The sequence below is a fragment of the Coccomyxa subellipsoidea genome, assembly GCF_000258705.1.
Source record: "Coccomyxa subellipsoidea C-169, whole genome shotgun sequence".
NCBI classification, from domain to species: Eukaryota; Viridiplantae; Chlorophyta; class Trebouxiophyceae; family Coccomyxaceae; genus Coccomyxa; species Coccomyxa subellipsoidea.
Genome location: NW_005178031.1, coordinates 1,684,223 through 1,709,043, shown reverse-complemented (window position 1 = coordinate 1,709,043; position 24,821 = coordinate 1,684,223). Strand labels below are relative to the sequence as shown.

The 24,821-nt window shown below is 51.8% G+C and overlaps 7 protein-coding genes across 7 annotated transcripts; 5 read left to right on the top strand and 2 right to left on the bottom strand.

Moving 5' to 3' along the window:
* Positions 1 to 113: 113 nt before the first annotated feature.
* Positions 114 to 726, top strand: COCSUDRAFT_83514 (hypothetical protein; the record flags this gene model as incomplete). Its single annotated transcript, XM_005646212.1, has 3 exons — positions 114 to 164; positions 395 to 485; positions 572 to 726. Coding segments are annotated over 3 exons (297 nt in total), but the record flags the coding sequence as incomplete, so codon positions are not given.
* Positions 727 to 1,179: 453 nt separating this feature from the next.
* On the bottom strand, positions 1,180 to 4,223 carry COCSUDRAFT_66998 (hypothetical protein; the record flags this gene model as incomplete). Its single annotated transcript, XM_005646147.1, has 12 exons — positions 1,180 to 1,374; positions 1,512 to 1,586; positions 1,697 to 1,791; positions 1,903 to 2,092; positions 2,206 to 2,283; positions 2,374 to 2,526; positions 2,645 to 2,803; positions 2,971 to 3,141; positions 3,288 to 3,437; positions 3,530 to 3,629; positions 3,747 to 3,988; positions 4,068 to 4,223. 12 exons carry the CDS (start codon positions 4,221 to 4,223, stop codon positions 1,180 to 1,182), a joined length of 1,764 nt encoding a protein of 587 aa, XP_005646204.1.
* A 2,208-nt stretch (positions 4,224 to 6,431) lies between these two features.
* COCSUDRAFT_83513 (hypothetical protein) lies at positions 6,432 to 8,205 on the top strand (the record flags this gene model as incomplete). Its single annotated transcript, XM_005646211.1, has 7 exons — positions 6,432 to 6,554; positions 6,656 to 6,781; positions 6,921 to 7,010; positions 7,259 to 7,370; positions 7,605 to 7,705; positions 7,810 to 7,923; positions 8,197 to 8,205. The coding sequence occupies 7 exons, from the start codon at positions 6,432 to 6,434 to the stop codon at positions 8,203 to 8,205; spliced, it is 675 nt and encodes a 224-aa protein (XP_005646268.1).
* A 4,886-nt stretch (positions 8,206 to 13,091) lies between these two features.
* On the top strand, positions 13,092 to 13,491 carry COCSUDRAFT_56856 (hypothetical protein; the record flags this gene model as incomplete). Its single annotated transcript, XM_005646146.1, has 2 exons — positions 13,092 to 13,277; positions 13,384 to 13,491. 2 exons carry the CDS (start codon positions 13,092 to 13,094, stop codon positions 13,489 to 13,491), a joined length of 294 nt encoding a protein of 97 aa, XP_005646203.1.
* A 950-nt stretch (positions 13,492 to 14,441) lies between these two features.
* Positions 14,442 to 16,522, bottom strand: COCSUDRAFT_66996 (histone-fold-containing protein; the record flags this gene model as incomplete). Its single annotated transcript, XM_005646145.1, has 6 exons — positions 16,400 to 16,522; positions 15,669 to 15,899; positions 15,480 to 15,542; positions 15,213 to 15,341; positions 14,772 to 15,014; positions 14,442 to 14,594 (listed from the first exon to the last, which is right to left on the bottom strand). The coding sequence occupies exons 1-6, from the start codon at positions 16,496 to 16,498 to the stop codon at positions 14,442 to 14,444; spliced, it is 918 nt and encodes a 305-aa protein (XP_005646202.1). The 5' UTR covers positions 16,499 to 16,522.
* Positions 16,523 to 17,122: 600 nt separating this feature from the next.
* COCSUDRAFT_43326 (DnaJ-domain-containing protein) lies at positions 17,123 to 20,255 on the top strand (the record flags this gene model as incomplete). Its single annotated transcript, XM_005646144.1, has 7 exons — positions 17,123 to 17,215; positions 17,324 to 17,440; positions 18,384 to 18,505; positions 18,622 to 18,808; positions 19,229 to 19,456; positions 19,666 to 19,884; positions 20,028 to 20,255. 7 exons carry the CDS (start codon positions 17,123 to 17,125, stop codon positions 20,253 to 20,255), a joined length of 1,194 nt encoding a protein of 397 aa, XP_005646201.1.
* Positions 20,256 to 22,519: 2,264 nt separating this feature from the next.
* Positions 22,520 to 24,473, top strand: COCSUDRAFT_48207 (hypothetical protein; the record flags this gene model as incomplete). Its single annotated transcript, XM_005646143.1, has 5 exons — positions 22,520 to 22,624; positions 22,784 to 22,988; positions 23,162 to 23,367; positions 23,708 to 23,978; positions 24,163 to 24,473. 5 exons carry the CDS (start codon positions 22,520 to 22,522, stop codon positions 24,330 to 24,332), a joined length of 957 nt encoding a protein of 318 aa, XP_005646200.1. The 3' UTR covers positions 24,333 to 24,473.
* Positions 24,474 to 24,821: the final 348 nt, after the last annotated feature.

The window sequence follows — 24,821 nt, the reverse complement described above, 5'->3', positions numbered from 1 at the left end:
CTGATCTGGAATCTGGATCACTATTCACTGGATCACAATATTGAGCCCACACAATGTCAGACGATGTCCCCCCTGAGACAGAACAAGAAGAAGTTGCAGCAACTACAAAGAAGACACGTGAGGCTGCAGAACAATCAAGGGCCTTGAATACGTTGACAGATCATGTACGCCCCCAATTGCTTGCTGGTGGTTGACCAGATGATCTTTGGTCTTTGACTATCTTATCAGTGTCAACCTGAGAATCTTGCGACCCTTCTGAATATCTATATGCCAAAGTCTGGAGCCATACAAAGTCATATAGCTGCATTCTTGTACTGGCACTAGCTGCAACCTGCGCACAGCAGGAGGGATGCCAGATTGGCATTAAAAGGCATTAAAATGCATATTTATGTAGGTGGAGGAAAAAGAGCTAGACACATCCAAAGTCAACAATGCAATGGCTCAGATCAAAGCCTCTCAGACGGCCACCCGGGAAGCTCAGAGGTGTGAACCAAATGCATGACTCCTGCGTGCAAGTTGAAGCATCGCATGCAACTATGCAGTCCATTGACAGCCCCATCTAAAGACTGAGCGTTCCCATGCAGAGACAAGGACCTGGCTGCTTTCAAGGTGAATGCTGCTGATGTGCAGCTGATTGTTGCTGAGATTGAGGTGGATCAGAAGCAAGCAGACCGCAGACTGCGAGAACACAAGGGAAATGTTGTGGAGGCCTTGAAGTCATACCTTTAACATAGGAACATATTCTGCTGGTGGGGAGACCATTTCTGGAAGGAACACGAAACATAATAGTGAACAGCCATGAACAGTAATGGTTGCATTTTTGTTGGTGTAGAATCTGTGTGTTCTATTACCATCTGGAGTAGCAGAAATCCCCGGACACCAGGCAGCAAGCTCAGCATTGGGCAAGCTATAAGAGAGGAGGGTTGGGGTCCATGGTGCATGACCAGGGCTTTCCCAATTCCGGGCATGATTCTAGTCTTGGTGCCAGGAATAACACTGCGCTGGATTGCTATAATCTAATCTTTTCATGTCTGTCACACTGACATGTTGGTGTAGCAGTTTGTAAAATGCACATAACATCGATTGACCATATGAATCGAACAACCTATCAATAGGTCAGCTGTTTGCTGCTCCAGGACGACCAATAATTGCAGTCATATAAGTGCGTTCTGATGCTCATCAGAACGAGCGAGTGCGCTGCAGCGACTCTGTCGGCAGCTTTGGAATCAGGATCTCTGGGGACTGCTTCCATTTATCTGCTGCCGCAGCCACAGAAAATGGGGATGCCAGGCGTGATGGCGAGGAGAGTGCAGGCATCAGCTGATCTCCCTGAACTCTCACCTGTGCATGCACTCTGCTGAGATTACCGCTGTCCTGCATGAGTCAATACTCATGCAATTTTGTTCAATCGTGCTGCAATCTAATTCTGAGCACTCTCCTGACGAATCCAACTGGTCTCCTACATCCAGACAAGAAGCACATAAAAGCACTCTGGTGAGCTGTTCACTTACTGTGAGTGGCTGCGCCTTGGCTGCGGCTGATACCGGTGTCTTCTTGGCGTTGCTGGGCGGGGTGGCAGCACAAGACTGCAGGGGCACAGCATTTCACCTTATCGATGTCCTTTTGCAGCACTGCAACGTATGGAATATCTGGTGGACCTATCAAGTCTGGTCAGGAAGTTTGGGCAGAAGCGGACCTTGAGCAGCTTGTTCATTTTCTCCTCTGTCGCCACCGAGATGGATGCATTTCGGGCTGTCTTTCGTGCAGGCAGCTGCCCATCCTTGCTGCACCCTGGCAGTAATGGGACAGCAATTGTCAATGCGTAGTCCTTGACTAGTGTGGCTGTGATTTGACGAAACAGCACCGCAAAATTTTAGGGCAACTGTGAATATTGCTGCTCACCTGGCAGAGTCTCCGCCCTGGGAGTGAGCAGCTTTGGGGTGCGCCTCTGGTGCTGCACCTCGCTGCCTGCAGAGGAGGTGAGTGGCGTGAGAGCCTTGTCAGACCTCGGCGTGGAGGGGCGGATGCTCCCTGTGCGGAGCCCGCCTGGCTTCCCTGGAGTCCCCACTGCGGCAGCAGCCTTCCTATTTCCCTGCACAAAGACATGTCAACACTGAGCATTGCTATCCCCTTCGCTCCACGTATTAAGCCTCTCCAGTTGCACATATCCAGCAAGCCTGAGGCAGGTCAGCAGAAAAGTGCCACCTGAGTCTTCTGGTGATGCGCTGCGGCCCGCTGCTGTGCCTCTGCCTGCACCTCATGCATCAGCTCTGCCAGAACCTCCTGCGCCACACAAGCTGCTTAGCAACATTGCCAGCGTATCTCCATATTCCCTATTTACAAGAGTGACTTCAATGAAGGTGGCAACTGCACCTGGTAGTCCCTCTCATCGTAGAGGAAGGGCCGGTCCTCGCTTTCTGCCCAGGCCTCCAACATGCTCTGCATCTGCTCAATCACTGCCGGCATGCGGTCTCTGGCCTTCCCAGCCTTGATAGCGCGCTGCAGCTTGCGATTTGCATCCCTCCCCTGGCGCACAGAATCCACTTTCTGCTCAGAGCTGTGCATGATTGCTTGCACCATGCATGCACAGAAATAGAAACCTCCTGATGAGCCCAGAGAGGGTGTCACAGAGAGGGCTCCTGACCTTGTAGCGCGAGTCGTCCCTGTCGTACTCGATGAGCCAGGAGCACTCAGCGCGCATGGACCGCAGATCCTCGATGGCGTCCAGGATCCTGCTGCGCCGCTCTGCTTCAGCTTCTGCATCGCCCACCTGCTTCACCACCTTGGCCAGCACCTCTGCCACCTGTTCAGCCCACCACCACCACTTTCCTCAACTCTTTGGTCCTTTCTGAGGGGCATTTATCATTGCACTCCTCTAAAAGCTAAAATGCAGAATGGGTGGCATGCAGGGAGAATCTCACTCCAGCTTGTCCTGTCGCATTGGGTCAGTGCAAAAGAGCCTTGGGGTACCTGGGCTGATGCGGCTGTGTGAGAGTCAGGGGCTGCCTCGGAGTGGGGAAGCGGGGGCAAGGACATGTGGGACTCTGTGCAGATGTCCTCCAGCTCGCGCCTCTTTACATCGATCATCTTCCTGATCAGCTCTGCCTTGCGTCCTTCCAAATGCTCCACTTCTGCCTTCACCTGCAAAAACTTTGAGCATTGGATGCCAGTTGATGCAGACACAAGGACACTTAGTTAGTGTGAGACTTAAGCGCACATCCTCATGCTCAGTCTTGCAGGAGTGCAGGTTTCTGCTCTTGCAATGCTATTCTGCATTGGGACCTTACCTTGTCCAAGGTTGTGTTGTGCACACGCAAAGGGCCGTCCAGCAATGCCTGGAATTTTTTGCGGTCGACATCATCCTCTGCAGTCTCCAGCACATCCCACAGGCCCTCCAGAACACTCAGAAGATTCACCGCCTGCTCTTTTCTCTCGGCCTGTTCAGGCACACTAGTTATTAATCTTGCCCAAGAGATGATGGTAAGCTACTAGCGCATCCAACCCTAGTCAGAAAGCGTGCCAAGCTCACCTTCAGTTTTCTCAGTTTCTCCGCTTTCTGATCCAAGTGCTTGAGAGTCTTGTCGCTCACATCCAGTTCATCACCAGCCGTGCTCTGTCCATCTCCCTCCCTGTGAATTGCAAGAACAAACCTTGCTGCAGCTCACCATGCCTGCCAGAGACAAGATAACGCCATGAATTTTTTTCTGGTGCAGAAATGGAGTCATCATGGGGGTGGGCAAGCTCACACGAGGCGCAGCAGTGTGGGGTGCGCCTCAGCAGCGAGGGCCCAGGCATCCTCTCCCAGCTCATCGCTTTGTCTGCGCAGGTTGGACAGCGTAGACTCCAGAGTCTGCTGCCGTTTCTGGCACTCGTCTTGCAGGCGTGTGATTTCGATGCCAAGTCGCTCCAGCTCTGTGCTTGTGAGATCCTGGAAGCTCCGTGCATGCATGCTGCGGCCGATGCGGGCATGGAGTTGGCCGATCTTCGCCTGTGAGGGACAGGCATGATGAAGACCCGAATAAGCAATAAGCATAAGAGCATGAGTGCATTCGCATGCCAGTCTTCACCTGCAGGGCCTCGATCTCCTCCATGCGCTGTGATTTCTTGTCGCGCCACAGAGCCAGCTCTTCCTTGATGATGCGGTATTGCTTCATGAGAGTGCCCTCAACCAATTCCTGCAGCCAGTCAGACCCAGAATTGGACAGGAGTGTCAAGGCCTCCATAGACTGCTGAGCTAGCAGATAGCCATTCAGAGGGTGTTGCTTGCATTGTTTCGTGAAACGTCGAGGACAAAACATGGGCGCTTTTACTGACCTGGTAAGCAAACTGAGTTGAAGGCTGACCCAGCTGATCCTGAGTCCCCAAAATTTCTCTTTGCATTCCTTCGATCTGGGACTGCAATTTGAGTTTTCTTTGGACTCCACGATCATATGAAGCATCCCATGCACTCTCTGCTGCTCTCATTGCCTTTTCAACTTCATCCTGCCTGTCTGAATCCTCCAACTCCAGGTCTTCCCATACGTCATTCAATTTTCGGACGGTGGACGATATTTTGCTCTCATAATCGTGCAAATGGACCCCAAGCAGCGATTCCATGGCTGAAGAACTGTCTTTCTTGAAGTTTGTACGCACATGCGACTATATATATTGCAATTTAGGAACGGTACGGCTGTGTAGAGCGCAGGATGACTGTGTGTTGCAGGATTGGTCGACTTCCTCGATAGTCTACTGAATTTCCTGCTCGATACAAGTCAACCAAAAATCACTTTCCGATTGGTGAACTGTCACAGGTGCATTTGGAACGGACGCAGGGTGTGCACACCCCTCAACAGGGTACACAATCTTGGGGTGGATATTGAATTGGACGTGCTGAGCATGCTCTCTCATGAAGTGCTGCTTCTTCGCAACACCAGTGCAAGCTTCCAATGTCCGGGGTTTCTCTTCAGTGGCGCCAGAAAGTAAGATGACATCTGCACACTCCTGCCCATTGAGTAGGGGGCTTATCAGTGCTTCAATAATCTCGTGATCTGGGCGATTTTCCCTGTCGTGTTCGCATTATAGAAAGGGCAATCGACATACATCATGGCAAAGGTATGCGAATAATATAGCTTGTTCAAAGTACACCAATTTCGAAATATTGAATTTCGAATTCTCAATGGTGATGTCTTGTCATCACTGTCGTGTTGGCTTGCAGTCTCTTACGGTGTTCGCGGTTGACGTGGGTCCCCACATGCATATGTATGGGGATCTCGTCTCGGAAACTCTGAGGACGCTGTTCTTGAGCAAGGTTCGGAGCCACAGAGTGCAGCCCTTATGTCTGCAAAGCTGCTGTCTATGCAAATTTATGTGTCCCATCAAACAGCCAGACCTGCCAATATCATCTCTTTAATGATCATGGTTCACCAACATCTTGCAGGCGCTTAACAAGCCAAGGGATGAGTGCTGTCTTTTGTACTATGGAACGACAGGTGCGGGACAGTCATAAGGCAAAGCACTCTTTGGCGCGTTTGACGACTTCGTTGTGAAGTGTCATTATTATTCGATACAGGTACCAAGAACATGGTGCATGAGGAGATGGCGGCTCAGGGCGATACGGGAGAGTACCTCCACATCACGGTGTGTGCAGGAATGAGGACAGTTTGTCACATCGCCCGGCTTTCACCGCTCATTCCTCACACTATGACTTGCAATGCAGGTGGAGCAGGCGCTGCAACCTCCAAATGTGCACTTTTTGACATCCCTCTCGAATCTACCCAAGGGTGGAGGAACCAGTGACTTCATTGATGCTGTGACGGTGGCTGCTGACAGCATCAATCGAGCCACGCAAGCTCGTCCGGAGCTGGAGAAAGCAAATGTGTCCAAAGAGATCGTCCTCATATCGAATTTTCGTGAGAAGATCCGGGAAGAGGATATCCAGGACTTTGTCCAGTCCATTGTTGAGTCCTTACAGAGCAAAGCGGTGAGCCGGATTCCATCATGAACTTTCAATATTAGCACTGTTGCACCCATACACCCGCGTGGCCTTCTTATGAAGCTTCAAAGCTGCTGTTTCAGGTGTCATTGCACATCATCTCCCTCGACAATGCTGCAAGCGGGAGGCAACAAGAGAAGCAGGTCAACATGAGAGTGCTTGATGAGCTCACAAAGGAGGTCAAGCACAAGCGGGTGCATGTGGAGACGCCTGCCGAACTGCTGGGCTTGTTCAAGTGCAAAGAGTACAGCAACACTGCATACTACGCTGGTCCATTCACAATCGGCAATATGATGACCATCCGAGTGAAGGTATGGTTACATGCAGCATGCATGTTGACAGACAGGAAGTTCAAACTCCATCAAAGTGGCATGTTGATGGCCCTGCGGTACTCATGTCTTGGCTACTGTCCATGCAGGTGGCCAAGAAAGCAAAGAAAGAGACCTTGCCAGCAACAGGAATGTACAGCGAGAAGTCGCGGGCTGCAGATGCTAGCCACGATGTTCTTCGGGAGCAGGAGTACAAGGATGCCTCCGACCCAGATGCCACAGTGCCAGCAGAAGAGCGTGCCAAGGCTTACAAGGTGAATCAGACTGGACAGTAGAAATTTTATGATTCACTCAGTCAAATGTGTTTCACTGAGCACATATGCAGCCTGCTCATCATCCGGTGTCTGCATTACAGTACGGCAAGCAATACGTGCCAGTGCAAGCAGAGGACGAGGCCTACCTAGCGTACAGACCTGACCGCGGCATCAGCTTGATGGGCTTCCTTGATGCAGAGAGCGTCCCCCAGCAGTATCACATGAAGGTATGAGGCTGGTGATGCTTCGCGTGTTCCCAATACATGCGCTGAAGCTGTCAATTGTGACCCATCATGGATATTTCATATCAGCACATGCTAGAGAGCCATGCATTTGGCAAGCTTGACTTGCGCATGCATGCTGCAGGACCCTTGGGTGATGGTGGCTGAGAAAGGCAATGAGCGCTCGGGCTTGGCCATGTCGGCTCTTGTTCGGGCCATGGCAAACAAGAACCAGGTTGCAATAATCCTGTTTGTGCCTAGAGTCTCAGAGACTGGTGGGGCAAATGCAGCCACATGCGTTGGCTACCCATTGTTGGTAAGTCACTTTGCCCTGGGGAGGACATTTCACACCAGTGCCAAGTATGTGGGCATGTAGCATGGCAACTGAGATTTGGTGCACAGCCCGAGGGAGTGTGTCTTGCCTTGCAGGGGAGCAGCCAGCAGCCTGACTGCCTCGTTTTGAACCACCTCCCATTTGCTGAGGACCTGCGGGTGGCCAAGTTTGCATCCCTGGATGAGAAGCCTGACCTCATGCCCTCTCTTTCTCAGCTGGACCAGATGAGAGCTGTTGTGCAGGAGCTGGATTTGTCCACAGGTACGCCACATTTATTTTGATTTGCTGCAAGTGCCATCTTGAACATGTACAACCACTTGGGAATTTATTTTCGCCAAAAGATCGGTTTATAGTGCTCTCCAAGTTGGGTGGGTGCAGATGGAAGGGAGGCGCTCTCTCCTGATCGCACAGCAAATCCCATCATCCACCGTTTCTATTCTTACATGGCCAGCCAGGCTGCGGACAAAGACAGCCCCTTACCAGCGCCCCATGAAGATGTGCTCATCAACGACACATTTGATCCTCGGACTGCCACTGTCCGCAAGGCACAGACTCTGCTGCAAACGCTCCCGCAGCACCTGCATGTCGAGAAGAAGGTATGTGCTTGCAGGCGACTTGTTGTTGGATGTTTTAGTCGTGCAAGAGGCGCTATCAATTGGTATGCATGAGTTTGGACTGACGTGCACATGCATGACTCCAGGAGCTGGTGCTGGAGCGCGTGCAACCCAAGGAAGAAATGCCTGCAGAGGTGACAGCCTTCAGCCTTGAAGGCACAGCTGCATCATCTGTGGAGACAGTTGGCACCTCAGATCCTGTGGGAGACTTTGGAGTCCTGCTGAGAGAGGGCAAGCAAGATGTGGCCTTCAGCAGTCTACCACATGCTGTAGTTTCACTCGTTGATAACAGCCTTGGCGAGAGGTGATACCTCTCTTGCAAACTTGGAACATTGCAGCTTCCTGTGGCATGCATGTCAATTTTGTGCAAATTTGCGCAGACCATGATTGACTTCACAGGGCACACAGAGGGCCATCCTACAAGAAAACGGTGTGACTAGCTGTGCTCACGTTCAACATGTGCATGTGTACAGGAACTATGACAAGGCTATGCGAGCAGTGGTGGCCATGAGGAAGGCTGCAGAAGGCAGCAGCCAAGAGCAGAGCTTCAACTCGTTCCTGGCAGATCTAGCGAGCAGATATGAGCATGACAGGCAGCATAGCAGTTTCTGGAAAAGCACAGTGAGGGAGGGAATCATGCTGCTTGGCAATGCCGCTGAAGCTGAGAAGTTCTTCAAGAAACACAGCGGGGCACAGGTCCGCACAATTATTTGTGTTCATGCATGCATCTCTGAATCCATTGTAGTACGTGAGAGGAGATGAAAGCAGACTGTTCGTTTTGATTTATTCTCAGATTTGCTTAGCTGTCCCTGAAAGACTTCAAATGGATTATCTGCAGGCTGAGGAAGTACCAGAGCCAATGGAAATTAAAGAAGATGAGGAGGACGAATTTGCAGGGATGGACTGAAAGCAGTGCTGGCAATCCTGGCTCATGCCAGCGGTCCCAACAGGCAAATAGTTCTGCAAGAATGGCATGCAAGCCTGCAGCAACATCCAGGACCGCTCGTGCTGCAACTCGCAAGGACTCGTATGAATTCTTGTGGCACATGTGATGCTGGTTGCACTGCTAAATAGATATATCCTGCATGCTGCAATCAATGTGTATGCCTCAATTCCTGTAATCAATCGATACAGCCAATGACAGGGTGCCGGTTCTGTACATTCCATGCTGGCACTAGCACACGTCCCCTATATTGCCATCTGCATGCAAGTTTTCGAGGGTGATGAGGTGAAGAATCCAAGGATGAGTGCCATCAGAGGAGTTTTCCGTGATTAGTCCACAGGCCTGGCTTCTGCCATATCTCATACGCAAAAGTACCTCCAGTTCAGTATGACGAACAGGACGGAATTGTGAACGTCGCGATCGTGCTTGCGTGTGAAAGACAGTCCAGCGGCCCGGCCGCAATGAGTCCTATAACCGGGCTGCTGCAGCGCTCTGCCAACCCGATAAGCTCAAGCTTCAGACAAGCAGTCTCTATGCAAGGCCCAAACCTTGCTGCGCTGGGCCTCGAGCAGCTCAAGAAGACGGCAGGTTTGTCACATCTGCTCATCCCTAAGCCCGAGCTCGCAAAGTCTTCACCAAAGCGCTTGTAGACTTAGCAAAGCTCTTCACGAGTGTCAGGATCGAACTTTTCAAGATGGTGACTGTCTGACACTCCCTCACCTTTTGTGCCTCTTCAGACCAATTTCTCAAGGAGCAACAAGCCACGAAGAACGCTGTCGAGCTCTACGTAAACCATTCCACCTCCTGGACCTCTTCAATGCCCTGTCTCATCATTAACAGGAGTAGCAATGCTTGCCATCATCTTGAATATTGTCTTGCACGTCCTGCAGAAGCAGAAGGCCCAGGAGTCTGAAGCAGCCTGCAGTAGGATCGACAGTCTCCACAAGAAAGAGCAGGCAGAGAATGCACGTCTGAAAGCCAGGCTCAGCAGCGATGAGAAGCAGGTCCATGATGTTCTGCAGCAGATCTCACAAGTCCGCCACATGCACAACTCCCTGCTGCAGACTCTGGGAGAGGCCAACAAGCACCTGCACGAAGGTAAAGTGAGATGTGCAAGGGTCATTGGAAGCATTCTGCCACTCCTGTCGGAGTTGTTTTCCATGCATGCATCTGTTTTCGAAATGTCACCATCATCCTGTTCAGGATGCCAACCAACATGTGAGGTCCTGACAATCTCTTACTGTCTGTGCGTGCAGTTGAGGAACAGCGGCATGACCTCAGTGTGGCTTTTGATGAGCGCTTCAGGCTGTGTGAGGTGAAAGAAATGCCTAGTCTGCATGCATGTGTCAGGTGCCTGTCCTGTGCATTGCCCTTTTTTCCAGCATGTCAAGACATCATGTGGACATGTGCAGGTCCAAGCAGACCAGCTTCAGAAGCTGTATGAGAAATGTGAGGCCAAGGAGGTCCAACTGAAATCTGTACAGACAGAACTGGTAAGCAATGATTGGTGGCCCTGCTTTGGCATGATTGCATTTCTGAGGAGATGTAGCATTTGCTGTGGACGGTCTGAACATGTGATGTGATCATTTCAGGAGGCAACCAAGGATGCTGGAGTCAAGAACTTGGCAATGAAAGAAGAGAATATTCAGCAGCTGAAGATCGAGCTTCAGCATGCCTTGGAAGTCAAAGCCCAGGAAATCCAGCAGCTAGAGACAGTCATCGCCATTCTGCGAGACACAGAAGCAGTGCAGAAGAAGAAGGTATGTCATGCTTCATTACAGAGTTTGAGGTTGATGAGTTCGACCGTGCTGAAGGCTCACATGTGTGTGCAGATAGAGGAGTTGGATGCAGAGATCAAGCATGCCTTCCATGACCTGCAGCGCAATGATGAGCTTTGCAATGAGCTCTCCTCCAAGGCTGACATGTTAGGTACAGAGCTTCAAGATAGCAGAAAGGATCTTTCAATTGCTGCAGCAGAGATCGAAAAGAAGAAAAAGGAAAGCCAGGCAGCCATATCAGCCCATCAGCAACAAATGGTGCGATACCTTCCTGCTTGACAAGGTTGAAGAGGTCAAATCCCTTCAATGCAGTGAATTGCTACATGCATGCTGTGATCTGTGCGATTAGCAGCTCCAGCTATTGGGATTGCCATGTCTCAGACACATTGAGAGCGCAGGATAGCCTAAGTATACAGCTGTCAGATGCCGTGGAGGCTCTGCAAACATGCAAGGAGGAGTGGAACAGCAAAGAAAGCAAGCTGCTGTCCGAAGCAAAGGAGGCAAACAAAAAGCACCAACAGCTGGATGACCGGACAGCTCTGGTACGCCATGTCTTATCACTGCTGCAAAATTCACCATGCGCAAGCTGCTCCTTTTCATCTCCTTCAACATTGCAGCACATGCATGCAGTCCTTCTCTAGCAGTTGATGATATTGTGACTATGTCCAGGAACTTGACAAACTTCGCACAGCTCACAGAGACGACCTGGTGAAACTTCAGGAGAAGGTGCAGTATGAGGAGCACCCTAGAACCTTGTATAAACCAAGCCAGACTGTTGATTCATGATCCTGCATCTGTTTAAGGGCCCAATAAGTGATGGGAGTCTTCTCAGTATTTTTGACTTTGTTGATGTCTCAAGAGTGTGCAGTGCCATCTTGACAAGTTTATACTGGGACCAACAGGCCAATGCTGAGAAGAACAAGATGGCTGAAAAAGTGAAGATTGTGACTGATGAGCTCATGGCCCTGCAAGAAGAAAAGGCAAAAATGGAGGCTTGCTTTGAGGAGAATGCCAAGAGCAAACAGGAGATTGATACTCTGACAAGCAAGATTGCAACCCTGTTGTCCAGCAATGAGCAGGCCAAGGCAGAGCTTGAGAAGGTGATTTCAATTTGTCGTCATTCCTGACAAACACTCTCTAGTACTCAGGATGCAGGAATTCCTGCCAATTCCAATTGCTTTCACACGAGGTGAACACTTTGTGGACACGTGTGCTGGTGCTGGCTTTGCAGGTCAATGAGAAGAACAAGGAATACATGACAGAAGCACTTGAAACAGCTGCTAAGGATGCAGAGAAGATCAACTACCTCACAGCACAGCTGACACAGCTTGAGACTGACAAGGTGAGGGACCAAACTTTGATGCCCCCCAAAGTCCGGAAGTAGGTATGTTTTCCATGCTCATGCTTCGACATGCATAGTTCTGCCAAAACATCACATTTAACTCACATGCTGATGTGCAGAAGGACAAGGATGTCGCGTTGCAGCACATGCAGCAACAGCATGACATACAGCTGAGCGCACTCAATGAGCGCATTGCGCACCAGAAGGTATCCAGTCGCTTGCACTGATTCCTGATATTGAATTAACGAACGTGGCTACTTAAACATGCATGATATGCTCCACCAATTGAAGCTGTCCACGCTGTGCAGATCATGTCAGAGCAGCAGTGCGCTGCTGACCAGGCAGCTGAGGACCACCTGCAGGATCAGCTGGCCAAGCGCGACGCTATGATCATCCAGATCGAGGAAGAGCTGCAGAAGAAGGACATGCTCCTGCAGCAGATCTCCATGGCAGCCGCACCAGATGTGCCTGTGATCCCCTCACCGGCAAAGCGCAATGTGGCCACCCCGATGCGCTCTGCCAGGGTCCCACGCCAGACACCGCCTCGCTTTGTTGACGGCCCTCCAAAAGGCCGCTCACCCATGGCAGATTTGGTATGCCCCTGTCTGATTCAGGCATGCTGGCAACGCAGGCTCTGCATGTCTATCACCCACCAGCAAAAGATGTACTCTCTGCTGTTCTCAAGAAGTTGATCATGACATGATGTGGGGTGCAGAGCGACCAAGAGGACAGCCAGGACAACGATGCAGATGATGAGCGCCTGCCACATCTCACAAGGAGGCAGCTGCATGACGGAATGCACCCAGCTGCCGTTCCCAAGGCCAGCCCTGCAAAGAACTCCCAGAAGCGCCCCTCTCCCAACGGCCCTCACGCCATTCAGACGCGGTATGGACATCCGCATTTGTTCAGCAATAGTGGTTCATCCAAGCTCAGGATTATGCAGAAGAATTTTCATGCGCTGTTGACCTGTTGCGCATGCAGGATGGTCCTGGAGGATGGTCGCGCAAGCAGGAAGCGCAATCGCGGCCGCTCAGCCCACCCACCGACGGAATTTGAGGATGACTTCCTGAATGGAGTTGCACTGATGACCGAGCCAGAACCCACCTGCGATGAAGGTGACGATGAGGAGTACCTGCAGGGAGAACGCCACAGCTACCAGGCATGATTCAACCTCCTGTTGAGCCACCCGTCTTCACCTTTGAGCGCAGCTTGCCTTCCTGGAGCACATGGTGCTCCTGTGACAGAGTTGCATGCAGCCTGACCTCCTGGTGATTGGTGCAGACCCGAGGCAGGCAGCAGAAGCGCATGGCTCCCCTGAGCAAGAAGAGGGCGCAGCACAGCAAGGCTCAGGCTCGTGCAGCACTGGCGGCCAGTGTGGGCAAGAAGGGGCGCTTCTCCACCATGTCTGCTCACTCCCTGGGCAGCGATGACGAGCATGGAAATACCCACCACAAGGCATGTAGCCTCCTATTGACAGAGATCCCCCATGCAGTGTGTGCTTGCAGACCCTAAGCTGGACTTTGAAGGACTCTTACTCACTTCTTGCAGTGCAATGTGCAGACATGATGATGATTGACACATTGTGGGTGTGATGCAGGCGTCCTATGAGGCCAGCACACTGGGCAAGCGTGGTGGCTACTACAACTCTGCTGCGCTGGACATCTTTGGCAATGCTGCGATGGATCCATACTCGTTCCATGCGTGAGCAGCTCATGCAGGGCAACAGAATTGCAGCTACATCCAGAGCAGTAAAGCTTGAAGCATGCTCCCTGTAATCCATTAGGACAGGTGCAGCCAGACTGATGTAACATACCCCCATCACGTGTGCACAGCATGTGTGAAGTTGTGTAGCTTGCATCTATTATGAGACAATCAGCCAACGGGTTATGGGTCAGCAAGTACAGTGCTATTATAGTGCTGTTCCAGAGAAAGGAGAGAAAGTGTCACACGGTGTTAGGGATCTTTGTTTTGCATCCATGTGACTATATATGCTCAGTGCACACGTGTTATTCGCCTCGTGAGTCCAGCGCATTATTGCAATTTATCAAGAAGGCAGGCTTTCAACTTTCGCGGACATTCAGTGATCACAACATGAATCAATATCTAGGTTTTGAGGTGAGCAATGTTTGGTCCTGTGTATACTTGCATGTGTCCAATGCTATGAATATCGTACACCTGCTCACATGTAAAGCAAAGTGTTCACAGATGTCTACAATGAAGAATATTTGATGTTGCAACTGCCACAAGAGTGATACTGTTACACAAACTTGTGATAAGGCACTCTGCAGATAGTCGCAGTGACTTTCTGAGGGTGAAGAATTTGCTAGGGCAGGCTCACCGGACAAACAATCTATGCCATCACGGGACCATAAAACTCCACAGCATGACAGGTAGACAGAGAGCCTCCCGGACTTTGACAATCAGAGAACATGCCACACCCAAAAATGGACGTTCGTTCAACAGCAAGAGGAGCTTCAGCACCTCCTCCGGATCACTGGGCTATGGAAATGCATTTTGGGCCAATGACTAAGCTTGCTGCACTCTGCATCGCAGCCTCAGGTCCAAGCCTCTGAGACATTCATCAATGTACACGTTGGGCCCAAAACTAGCAGGTCTATTTGCACAGCAATGAGGAGGCAAAATGAGCATTGCCCATCACTCTCCATTGGGCTGATTCTCTTGGTGCTCAAATGCCTGAGCATTCTGGGGGAGCCCCTGCTGCTGCTGCTGGTACTGGAGATGCTGCTGTTGCTGCTGCTGCTGCATGTGCTGCTGCTGTTGCTGTGCTGCGGCCACCTGCTGCTGTTGCTGCAAGCCAGGCAAGGAAGGTGGGTCAATGGCAAGGTGCATTGAGGACCACCGTGCTTTTGCAAGTACCTCTACAGTACTTCAGAGTCCGTTGCATGCCTGATCACCTGTGACATCAAGCTTTGACCCGTGACTATCAATTAGCAAGATACTTGCAAAGTATTTGGGGGAACTGACCATGTAGTAAGCCTGCATCATGGCGGGGTCCATCTGCATGCCAGGCGGGCGCTGGGGAAGGCCCATGTGCTGGTCGCCTGGGCCGGACTGCATGGGCTGCTGCTGCTGCTGCTGCTGCTGCTGCTGCTGCTGCTGCTGCGGCTGCCCCTGCTGCCAGTACCCCATGCCCGACACCGGCATGCTTGGCATCGGCTGCGGCCGCGGGCCCTCATCACACCGCTCCTCCCTGGGTACTATATCCACCTGTGGCACCATCCAACCAGCTCACATTCTCTGCCGGCATGGCCAAGCTGCATGGCCATAAACACATCAATACACCTGCCAGGCATGTATTCTCTGCTTTGGCTACTGTTACGGTACCCTGAGCTGCACAGGGCACAGTGATGAGCGAGTACCAACATTGTTATATACACTTGAGTTGTTGTTGGTTGAGCTGCGCACCAAGAAGTCAAAGATGTCAGTCCTTGTGATTGCCGCGGCAATGTCATTCCGCTGCAGCGTCCTGCGCTTGTTCTCCTCTGAATGGTTCCAGGATCTCAATGTCAACTCAAGGATGAACATCTCGCATGCCTGCACCCAGACAGCATTATCTTCATTCGAGTAACTTGCACCCTGTACTGATGAGCAGGCCACAGAAGCAGGGAAAAGGTGCAACTGGCTTTAGAAATTATTGTCCTGTTGGCACTAAAAATAGCGTCCATAAAGCACCTTAGCGAAGAGAACCGGCGCCTCTGCACTGATCATGCGTACATCCTCATCGGACTTCATGATCTGCAAGAAGAGGCACACAATAAGTCCATTTTGAGGGTGCATATGAATCAAAGCTGAACCAGCTCCATCTCCTCCAAACACAACACCGACGGGCTCTCAAGGCTGAAAATTGTGTATGACACCCACCTTCTTTATTCGCGCTAGGGGAAGCTGGTGATTCTTGAACTCTGCCGGGTCCGTCCCAACCTGCTGAATCTCCTGATTCTGTTGCAACCAAAACATGCGCAGCTGCTCATTCTGCTGCTGCTGGGGCATGGGCATGTATGTAGCGGGCTGGTACATGCCAGTGGGCACTCCAGATGGCATGCCAGACGGTACAGGTGGGAAATTCATGCCCTGGTGCATGGGAAGGACGCCCTGCGCAACAGCAGATCCCATCAGAACAACTCAGCTCTCCTCTCACCATTGCCTGCAAGAGCGTATCTCGAGGCTCCTGGGCCCGAAATGTCAAAGATTGTTTACAGAATTGGGAGTCAGGTGCATAACATTATATTCGTATGCGAGATATAATAATCCAATGAGACAGACTGTAGCACGAAGGTGTACTGTACATCTACACGCACAGGCAGTACCATTGCAGCCATGTCGTCAAGAGCAGCTGAATTGCACTAGAAATCTGATTGATGCAAAGTGGAAGGCAATAGGACAGCAGATGGCGCCAAGAAAGAAGTACTAAGAGCTTTTCTGAAAGCTAAGGAAAGTTATCTAGCAGGGCTGAGAATAGTCTTTGTTTGCACCGGCCAGGACAAGATTAACCTCTAATAAATTATGAGGACCTCTGCAAAAGGTACGAACGGATAAACCCCAGCAATAACTCCTCCTAGGCCCCACATCCTTGCCAGAGCCAGCACTCTCACCTGTAGAGGTTGCTGGGCGAGGGGTCCGCTGTTACCGCCTTGCTGGTGTTGGCCATGCTCGGCTCCAAGGCCACTTCCCATGCCATTGGGATCAGTCATGATGCCTGAGATCGTGCAGTAAAGAAGGACACTTTGACACGTTGAGGTTTGTGGATCACTGTCTTCACCGCAAATCCCCCTACGGAATCATGATCACGTGCTGAAACACTTTACGGATTTCTCATTTCCAAATTCTTCTTCTGATCGGTCAACTCAACAATAATTATGGAGACGAACAGGAAGCGGTGGTTTAGAGTAAGCTAGACTGCGTGCATTATTTTGTCTTCATGTGTCACGTGCAAAGGCTGCTAAGAATAAAGAGGTCGAGTAATCCTGATTGCCCATCGCACTAACATACCGAGCAATTTCCTCACTGCAGTAATAAGAATGGGAGCACATGGAACGTTGGATGAGGCTTTGAAAGGAGTAAGCGCGTTCAACGCACCTTCCTCTGAGGACGAAGAATTGCTTGACAGGCGTCGTGAAGCTAGATCAAAACGTTCTTCTGGCACAAAAAAGCACAGTAAATCAAGCACTAAGGAGAAGCTTCACAAGAGCAAACAAAAGAAGGAGAAGGACCACAAGAAGAAAGCAAAGAAGTCAAAGCACAGAAAGCAGAAGAGAGAGAAGGAGGACAAATCCTCTGAGGAGGACTCTGACGAGGATGAGAGTGACGGGGAAGACATGGAGCAGCAACTGGAGCGTGGCCGCGCAGCAGTCCGCATCACGCGGGACATCCTCCAGCAGCAACCTGACCTCAAGCAGGAACTCCGGCAGGTGCAGGGCCGGACAGTCATAGAAGAACTAGTCATGGGTGCAAGACAATATGCTACCCGCTCTTGAATGACAACCAGGCGCTTGACTGTGTGTTTGGGTTGTCGGCAGCTGCTGTGGCGGATTGATCAGGGCGAGGCAGTCCAGATTGCTGGCATCCCTGATCCACAACTGCACCTGCAGCTCGATGCCTTATTTGTGAACATCAATCTGGCGAAGACCTCGAAGGTAGGCTCCGTTCATCCTGTGTGCAGTGTGATCATTCCTGCAAGTGTGGGCGTCATGGTGTTGAAGATCACTCTTTCACTTCCCAGGGCATTTATGCAAAGCGCCCTGGCAGCACAGCATGCCTGACGCTCCTGGGCCCAGTCATTGCAGAGGCACATGCAGAGAGACCCAATGGGGTAGCCTCACAGCAGCAAGCAGCGCAGCCGATCAGTACACCCTCAGCCGAGGGAGTCCCTGTCAGCAACGGCCATTCACACCATGAAATTGACGGTATGTATATTTATGCCTCATCCACCTCAAAATGAGGCAATCGTATCTGGCAAGTGTAGTGGCATATAGTATGTTGGCCTGTCACTCAGCAATTGTAGCCAGCCTGAGAGTGCAACTTTCTACCTGCAGAGGGTCAAAATGCGTAGAAGTGTCGACTCGCCTTTGTGAAGAGCTTGCAAAGTTGTGACCAGCAGGCTTGGGCGCAGGGGATGCAGCTGTGCCTCCACCTCAGCAGGAAGGCTTGGAGACGCAGGAAGCAGGGCAGGGTGGTGTAGCCAGTGTGCCCAACATTGGGCCACAGGCTCTGCCACCCGAGAGGGAGCCCATAAGCGAAGTGCCTGAGGAGATGGTGACAGAGACCAGTGGGGCAGAGCAGCGACAAAGCGAAGGTGAAGACGAGCGGCCGGAGAGCCCACCAGAGGCACGGGACGGCAGTGGGGGTGCAAGTGCGCCTGTGCAGGAGGCAGCAGAGGGGGGACGCCGTGTTGTGGGCCCTGCCATGCCGCCTCCTGAGCTTTTAGCAGCAGCTGCAGAAGCAAAGCAAGCGGTATAGTCCCCACCTGATATTGTCTGTCTTTGCTGCAATTTTGACATGTGCGGACCAAAGGACATGCAGCAATAATATTTGACAGAGCCAGCTCAGCACGCATGCTGAGGTATGTAATGCCTGCAGATGGATGATGAAATGGAGGAGGAAGATGATGATCTCATTGGGCCGGCCCCGCCAGAGCTGGTCACTGAACTGGAGAATGCAGGCAGCGACGACAGGTCAAAGGAGGTCATCCGAATCCTCAGGTGCTGCCTTTGGACACCCTGCAGTTAGAAGTGAAAGCTGCAAGTGCAGTGCAGCTTCAATTGTCCTCACACCAATTTAATTGCCAGCCTATTTGACAAGGAAGAGCTGCATGCAGGGTGCTTGACGATGCACATGTCCAGGCAGATGCCTATGGCATCATGGGTGTGGAACATGATGCCAAGGCTGCTGCAGTCAAAAAACGCTACTGGAGGCTCAGTCTGCTCATCCATCCAGACAAATGTGACCACCCCCGCGCCAATGACGCCTTCGACGCCGTCAACAAGGCTGCAAAGGATCTGCAGGTGCGCCTCGCTTTCAGAACAGGTCACACCTGCCAACTCTCTCACGTAGTGTCCTTGAGCAACACTAGGTCTGGCATTCTTGCCGCCTGGCATTTTAAGACGCTCAGCAGGCATGTGGGACCATCCGCATGGTAATCTGCTGGTTTGCATGATAAGTGTCCAAAGCCCAAGATAGACCGGGTTGGAAGGCTGTCATAGAAACGCTGCTGCTGCGCACCTGATCCTCATGGATTTATAAACGTGTAATGATACGCCTGCCATTGGTGGGGAAATTGCAAAGCAGGGAAAGGCTGGAGGGGAATGAATAAGAGTTTGCTGCAGTGCACCTAACCCTGAGGGCTGGAATAAGCGTGTCATATTAGTAATAATGGTGATACATCTGATAGAGTAGTTGTCCAAAAGTTTCTTTCTGTACCACAGGACGCCGGGAAGCGGAGTGCGATCGATGCGGATCGGGAGGATGCGCGGTTGAGGCGGCTGGCGGAGGAGATGGCGGCGCAGCAGGAGAGGGAACGCCAGTGGCGTGTGGCGCGCGGCACGGCCACCGCCGAGGATCTACGCGGGCCCATCCGCAGCGGCCCAGCCGAGCGCGACACCTGGATGACTGAGCTGCCCGAGGCCCGCCGGCCGAATGCGCAGCCCTCCCAGGTCAACGTGGTGGGTGCTTCCTGCTTCCTCCCTGTCACCGGCTTCATTCTGCATCAAGTGCAAGCTACCTTTGTGACTAATGAAGGGTCCCCACTGATATTGGTAATCTTAGCAAATCACGGACTCGTGCATGACAATGAGTGCATCTTTCTATATCTTCGGCTATGGTTTTAGCTGACGCCTGACTGTGGGGCTTTGGCATTATGCAGACGACGTTCTCCCAGCGGGGCATCCAGGAGAGGGGAGACACTCAGGGTTGGACTGAGACGCCGCAACAGAAGCTGCTGCGGCTGTCTGCAGGCGAGGCAGCCAGCACGAAGGCCCTTGAGAGCGCGCCTGCTCCATCTGTGGCAGAAGGGGTGGTGGACGCGTACAACCAAGCCCACAGGGCCAAGACTCTCGTGGAGCAGCACAAGGATCGCCTCAAGGTCAGCCCCAAATTGCACTACTGAAATTGGCATGCATCTTGAGCGGGTGTGCAGTTTTCTCGGAAGTCCTGGATAATTTACGCATGCAGAAGGCGACAGCACTTTCGCCGCATGCTGTAAGCAACTTCTCAAATGTTGTGCAGGAAGAGAAGAGGAAAAAGAAGAAGCAGAAATTAGAGGAGAAAAGCAAAGCGAAAGCAGAGCCCAGCGAGGACTGGGATCCTAGCTCGCACCCATGGCGGCCCTTTGACCGTGAGAAGGATTTGAACATGGGCCCAAAGAGTCTCAGCAAGGAGGAGATGCTGAAGAAGGCAGGGACCCTGGACAGCCGGTTTGCCGGAACTCCATCTGGCCAGCGGAGTTTTCTCTGAGAAGTGCGCCATGCCTGTCATTGTACAACACATGGGTTTCATTAACTTTGGATTGGCCTGCCAGGATTAGCCCTCAGTGATGCTGATGGGCCCCCGGGGCATCATGATGATCATGTCTTCTAATACATGAATAGAAAAATTTGTGATTTATATATAATCACGGCACAATCATTGGACTGTACAGGACATACCAATCATGTTGATATTGCCGATTGACATTGGACCATGACAGCGCACCTTGCACCGTGCACTGTACCATGCGGCATGCGTGGCACGCCACCGTGGCGTAAACGTGCCGGTGACCGGCCATTATGGTGATGGTCGCCGCTGCATGCATGCATCATAATGATCAAGGACATAAAAGGCGGCATGTCGAGGGCGCAAGGCCATATGGCATCAAGGAATTTTAGGTAGCTAGATGCATGTTGTATGGAGGCTTTCTAACACTTGCTGTCCATCATTATGCTGCAGCAATTCAGTCCTGAACAGGCAACCATCAGTTTTCAAACACATTGTTTCAGGCTGGATTCTTACATCCCATGTAAAACATTCTTGAGTAGGAATTAAGACTTTAGAGTGGTGGCGATCTCGATCTTGTGATATCATCGCAATACTAAGAAGCAAGTGGGAAAGGCTCGCAAGAAAGTACTTCGATCATTTGCAAGGAAGCGGCAGCATCATGGCTAGTAAACGGCAAAAGGTGCAGTGGAAAACGCCCCTATGATACGAGATATAGATGGAATAATTGAAGGGCAGATCGGGATTGATCTACTGTTTGCTGTAATTCAATCTTATCAAAGAGAGTTCTCATCCTGTGTTCTTTCTTCGCAGGTGGACTCGGCAGGCAAAAAGACACCAAGGAATAGAGACATCGGGGCAATGTTCAAAAGCGCATCGAGTCAGACGCCAAAGAGCAAGGTGGTGCTGGAAGAAAGGTCATCAGACAGGGAGCCAATCTCAATAAATGCAGCTACTGACTGCGATCTCCTTTACAGAAGCCATGCAGAAAAGGTAACTGGCTCTTTGCTATATCCTTCAAGCCTTCTGTGTCTGTTAGCAATGGCACTTCACTACTAAAAGACTTGGGAAAATGCTATACAAGGTGGTCAACAAACGGAGAGAGGCACGGATAGAGTACCAGACATCAGTTGCTGTACCAAGAAGAACCTCAAGGCGACGGAGCCCTGCAGAAGAGGATGTGCCTGGTGTAAACCTGGACAGTGCCCCTCTTGACATGTCAAAGGGCGATGCAGACGGTGCGCTTTCTGTGCACTGTTTGAGGGCTTGCAGACATTAAATCTATCACATATCGCTCATCATGGCTGATGCGTGCATGCTGGGAGCAGGCTTGGCGTATCTTGACAGACTCCAGATGCTGATCACGCCAGACAGGATGCCCAGGATGTAAGGGCCACATCTCCCCTTGTTTTCAATGTTGGGTTTAGCATAGCCGTGAGAATGCTGTGGGGACTCAGAGACAGGTCAGGTATTGAAGACTGTATCCTATGGTGGCCAGGGTTGACTATCACAGATTGATCAGTATTGTCCGATCACACGGCCTTCATGGCACTCCAGAGCTGGCACTCCGTGCCCTCAGGTGATTAATTTACCTTGACATCCCGCTTCAAATTTGCTGGTCTCCTAGATCTCTGATCCAATCCAATCCGGAAATACAACTAAGGTATATTGTTGCTGCTCCTGCTGCAGTCTCTTACAGAAGATCAGCTCCCTGCACCCAATTGTGGATGTCCAGGATCGACCTTGCGGGCCTGTGGTTGTCACAAACAATCTGGCATGGGCACCAATTGGCATGTGCGACCCATGACTTAGAGTTCAAATATTCTTGGCATTTGCATTTGCTGTAGATTCCTCCGACAAAAAATGTTCTGTCTTCACTAAGTTGAATGTCTGCAGAGTGGACTCAGAATCCAGAATGAGCCCGTCCAAGGTGACAGAGGATGCTTATGACTTGGAGCGAGACGGCACGTATCTGGCCGAGAGTGGACTCCTGCCACACCTCCTCACAGCAATGCACCAACTGATCAACAGTCCTGCGACTGCAAGCGAGCAGGGCACACCATTTGGTGAGCAAATTTGACAAAGGAAATAATCAACAGAGCAAATGTCCCCGTGATTTGGCTGGCTTATAATGTAGGATGCGATTTGTTGGATTGTACCAGTGACACTTGTTGTGCACCACATCTCCAGATCACAAGCGGGCGTATGGCGAGGTATTGCTGCTTAAGTATATCTTGGGACAGCTGATGGTCGACACGAGGGCTCGCCTGCAAGTGTTTGCCGCGCATGAACCCAGCACGTCCCGCTCCTCCCTGCTGCAGAACAGCCTGCTCTGGCGGCTCTTAAAAGCGGTAAGAAAACCTGCATCCTGACTCACAGTGAAGACACATGTGCAACTGGAATGCACTGTGCCAGGCTCTACATGCCTCTACCTTGGCATGCAACACATGCCAAAAGCTAGGAGTGGGGAGGAAAAAGATAGTGCAGCTGATTATTTAATCGTTGCGCAGGACATGAACTGCCCTCTGAAGGACATGGTCCGCATGCTGGTGGAGCTCATCGGTGAGAAGGGGCCGGCCAGTGACGATGACATGGACATGGATGGAGACACTGATGCAGCCAAGGTTGTCAAGTCAGCAGAGCACAGGGCCATGGGGCCGACAGAGTGTGCCGCAATGGCACGCCTGCTCCTCAACCTCATCCTGGAGCTCTTCGGTATGCCCCACCAAAGAGACACTCGGCATCACATGATACAACCTGTCCCCAGACATGCACTGCATGATTGTCCTGCAACCAGACCAGCAGGTGCCATGCTCTGTCTACTATGTTCAGACTTCTTGAGAGCTTATATCGGCCACCTATCATAAATGCTGCAATTGTGGCGGCAGGGACTGCAGAGGATGCGTCGCTATTCAACTCGAGGTCACCGACCCGCGTTGTGTCGACGGGGCGCTTCAGCAACTACCGCGCTGAGCTGGACGGCCTGCTGCTGCCGCTGCTGACTGGGTCCACCACCGTGCTGCCCAGCCTGCCCCAGAAGGCCCAATTCCTTGCCGCCCTCCACGCGTGCGACCGCCTGCGACTCCTCGGCATGGTGTGACCGCACCGCCATCGTAACCTTCCAATCACATGACCATGGCATCAATGATGGCAGGCTGGTTCACTGTTCAAAAGATCATCACACATGGCGTGGTGGCAGTGCAATGATAGTGTCCTTACCTGATGCATGTTTCCAGGCTGCAGACCTCCGACATTAGGAGGACACTCCTGCGGCTTCTGTCCAATGCATGCTCTTTGTTACTTTGTGCTTTTTCTGCAAAGAGAGCCAAGCCCTGCCAAGAGAGGTAAGGTGTACTTGCGGACAAGCTGCAGGTGAAGGCTGCCACACGTCTTATGAATATTGAATTGAATCTATACTGCCGGACTCGGCGCAGGTGGTGGCAAAGAAGCGGGTGAAGCGCAATGGGGACGACTACGTGTTGCTGGACGGGGCGCTGTGGCAGGCAGAGCACGCGTCGTGCGAGGCGGAGCAATTCATCGACTTTGGCGCGGCGGACGCGCTGCAGTATCTGGCGGACGAGATGGCCAAGTCGGAGGACCTGGCGCAGAAGGTGCTGTGCTTGCGCGATGGCGCTCCCTCCTCCGACGGCCTCGCCCTCCTCGTCTCCAGCCTCCTCGGCGCCGGCGCTGCTCTGCTGCCCTCAGGTTTGGCTGGCCAATGCTGGTTTGCTGGGAGGGAAATGAGTAACTTCACTGGCAGCATCATTATTTGATAGAATGGCACATGAAGCCGAAGAATTTGATGAGATGCATGAGCTGGGGACTTGTGACGCCATGCACACAAAAAGCCTGCTCGTGTGACCATGGGACATGCATGCTGGAACTGCAGGGCCAGAGAGGGAGCAGGACCTTGCTCGACTGGGTGCGGTGGCCGACGATTTGACCGGCCGCCTCTTGGAGCGCCACAAGAAGGGGGCAAGTGGAACGCTGGCGCAGGAGTCCCTTGCGGCGCTGGCTGCTGCAAACGCCAGCCTCACAGCGCTCCAGTCAGCATCTTGAATTGCTTGGTTATTTTGTGTAGAATTTGTGTACTAGAACGAGATGTTGGCAGCGTAGCCTTGAAAATGAGCTCCCCGGACAAGATAGCCAGCCCCATATGCTAGGTTGACGTACTGGGCCTGTAATAATGTGCTACTCTGTATGCCTGCACTTCTGATTGGCCTTCAGCACGTGGGCTAGGGATGGCATACAGCCACTGTACACATGTGGCAGACTGCACTTCCTTGATGGTGCACTAAGTGTAATCTTTGCTTTGTTCCCCTCAGTGGACTGCATGCGTAGCATATTCATTTTTGCACATGCTCCTGCTCTTGGCCAATCTAATTAAAGGGATGAAACCTTGTAGATTCATGCTGAGTTTGAGGACTCGTTCGACAGCTATGAGCGGCGCACTCTTCAAGGCAGATCCGCATTCGTCAGACAAAGGTGAGCTAGGTCACCACTCGCCTCACCCTGCACGCCTTATCCTGCGCATACGTATGAGGAGCC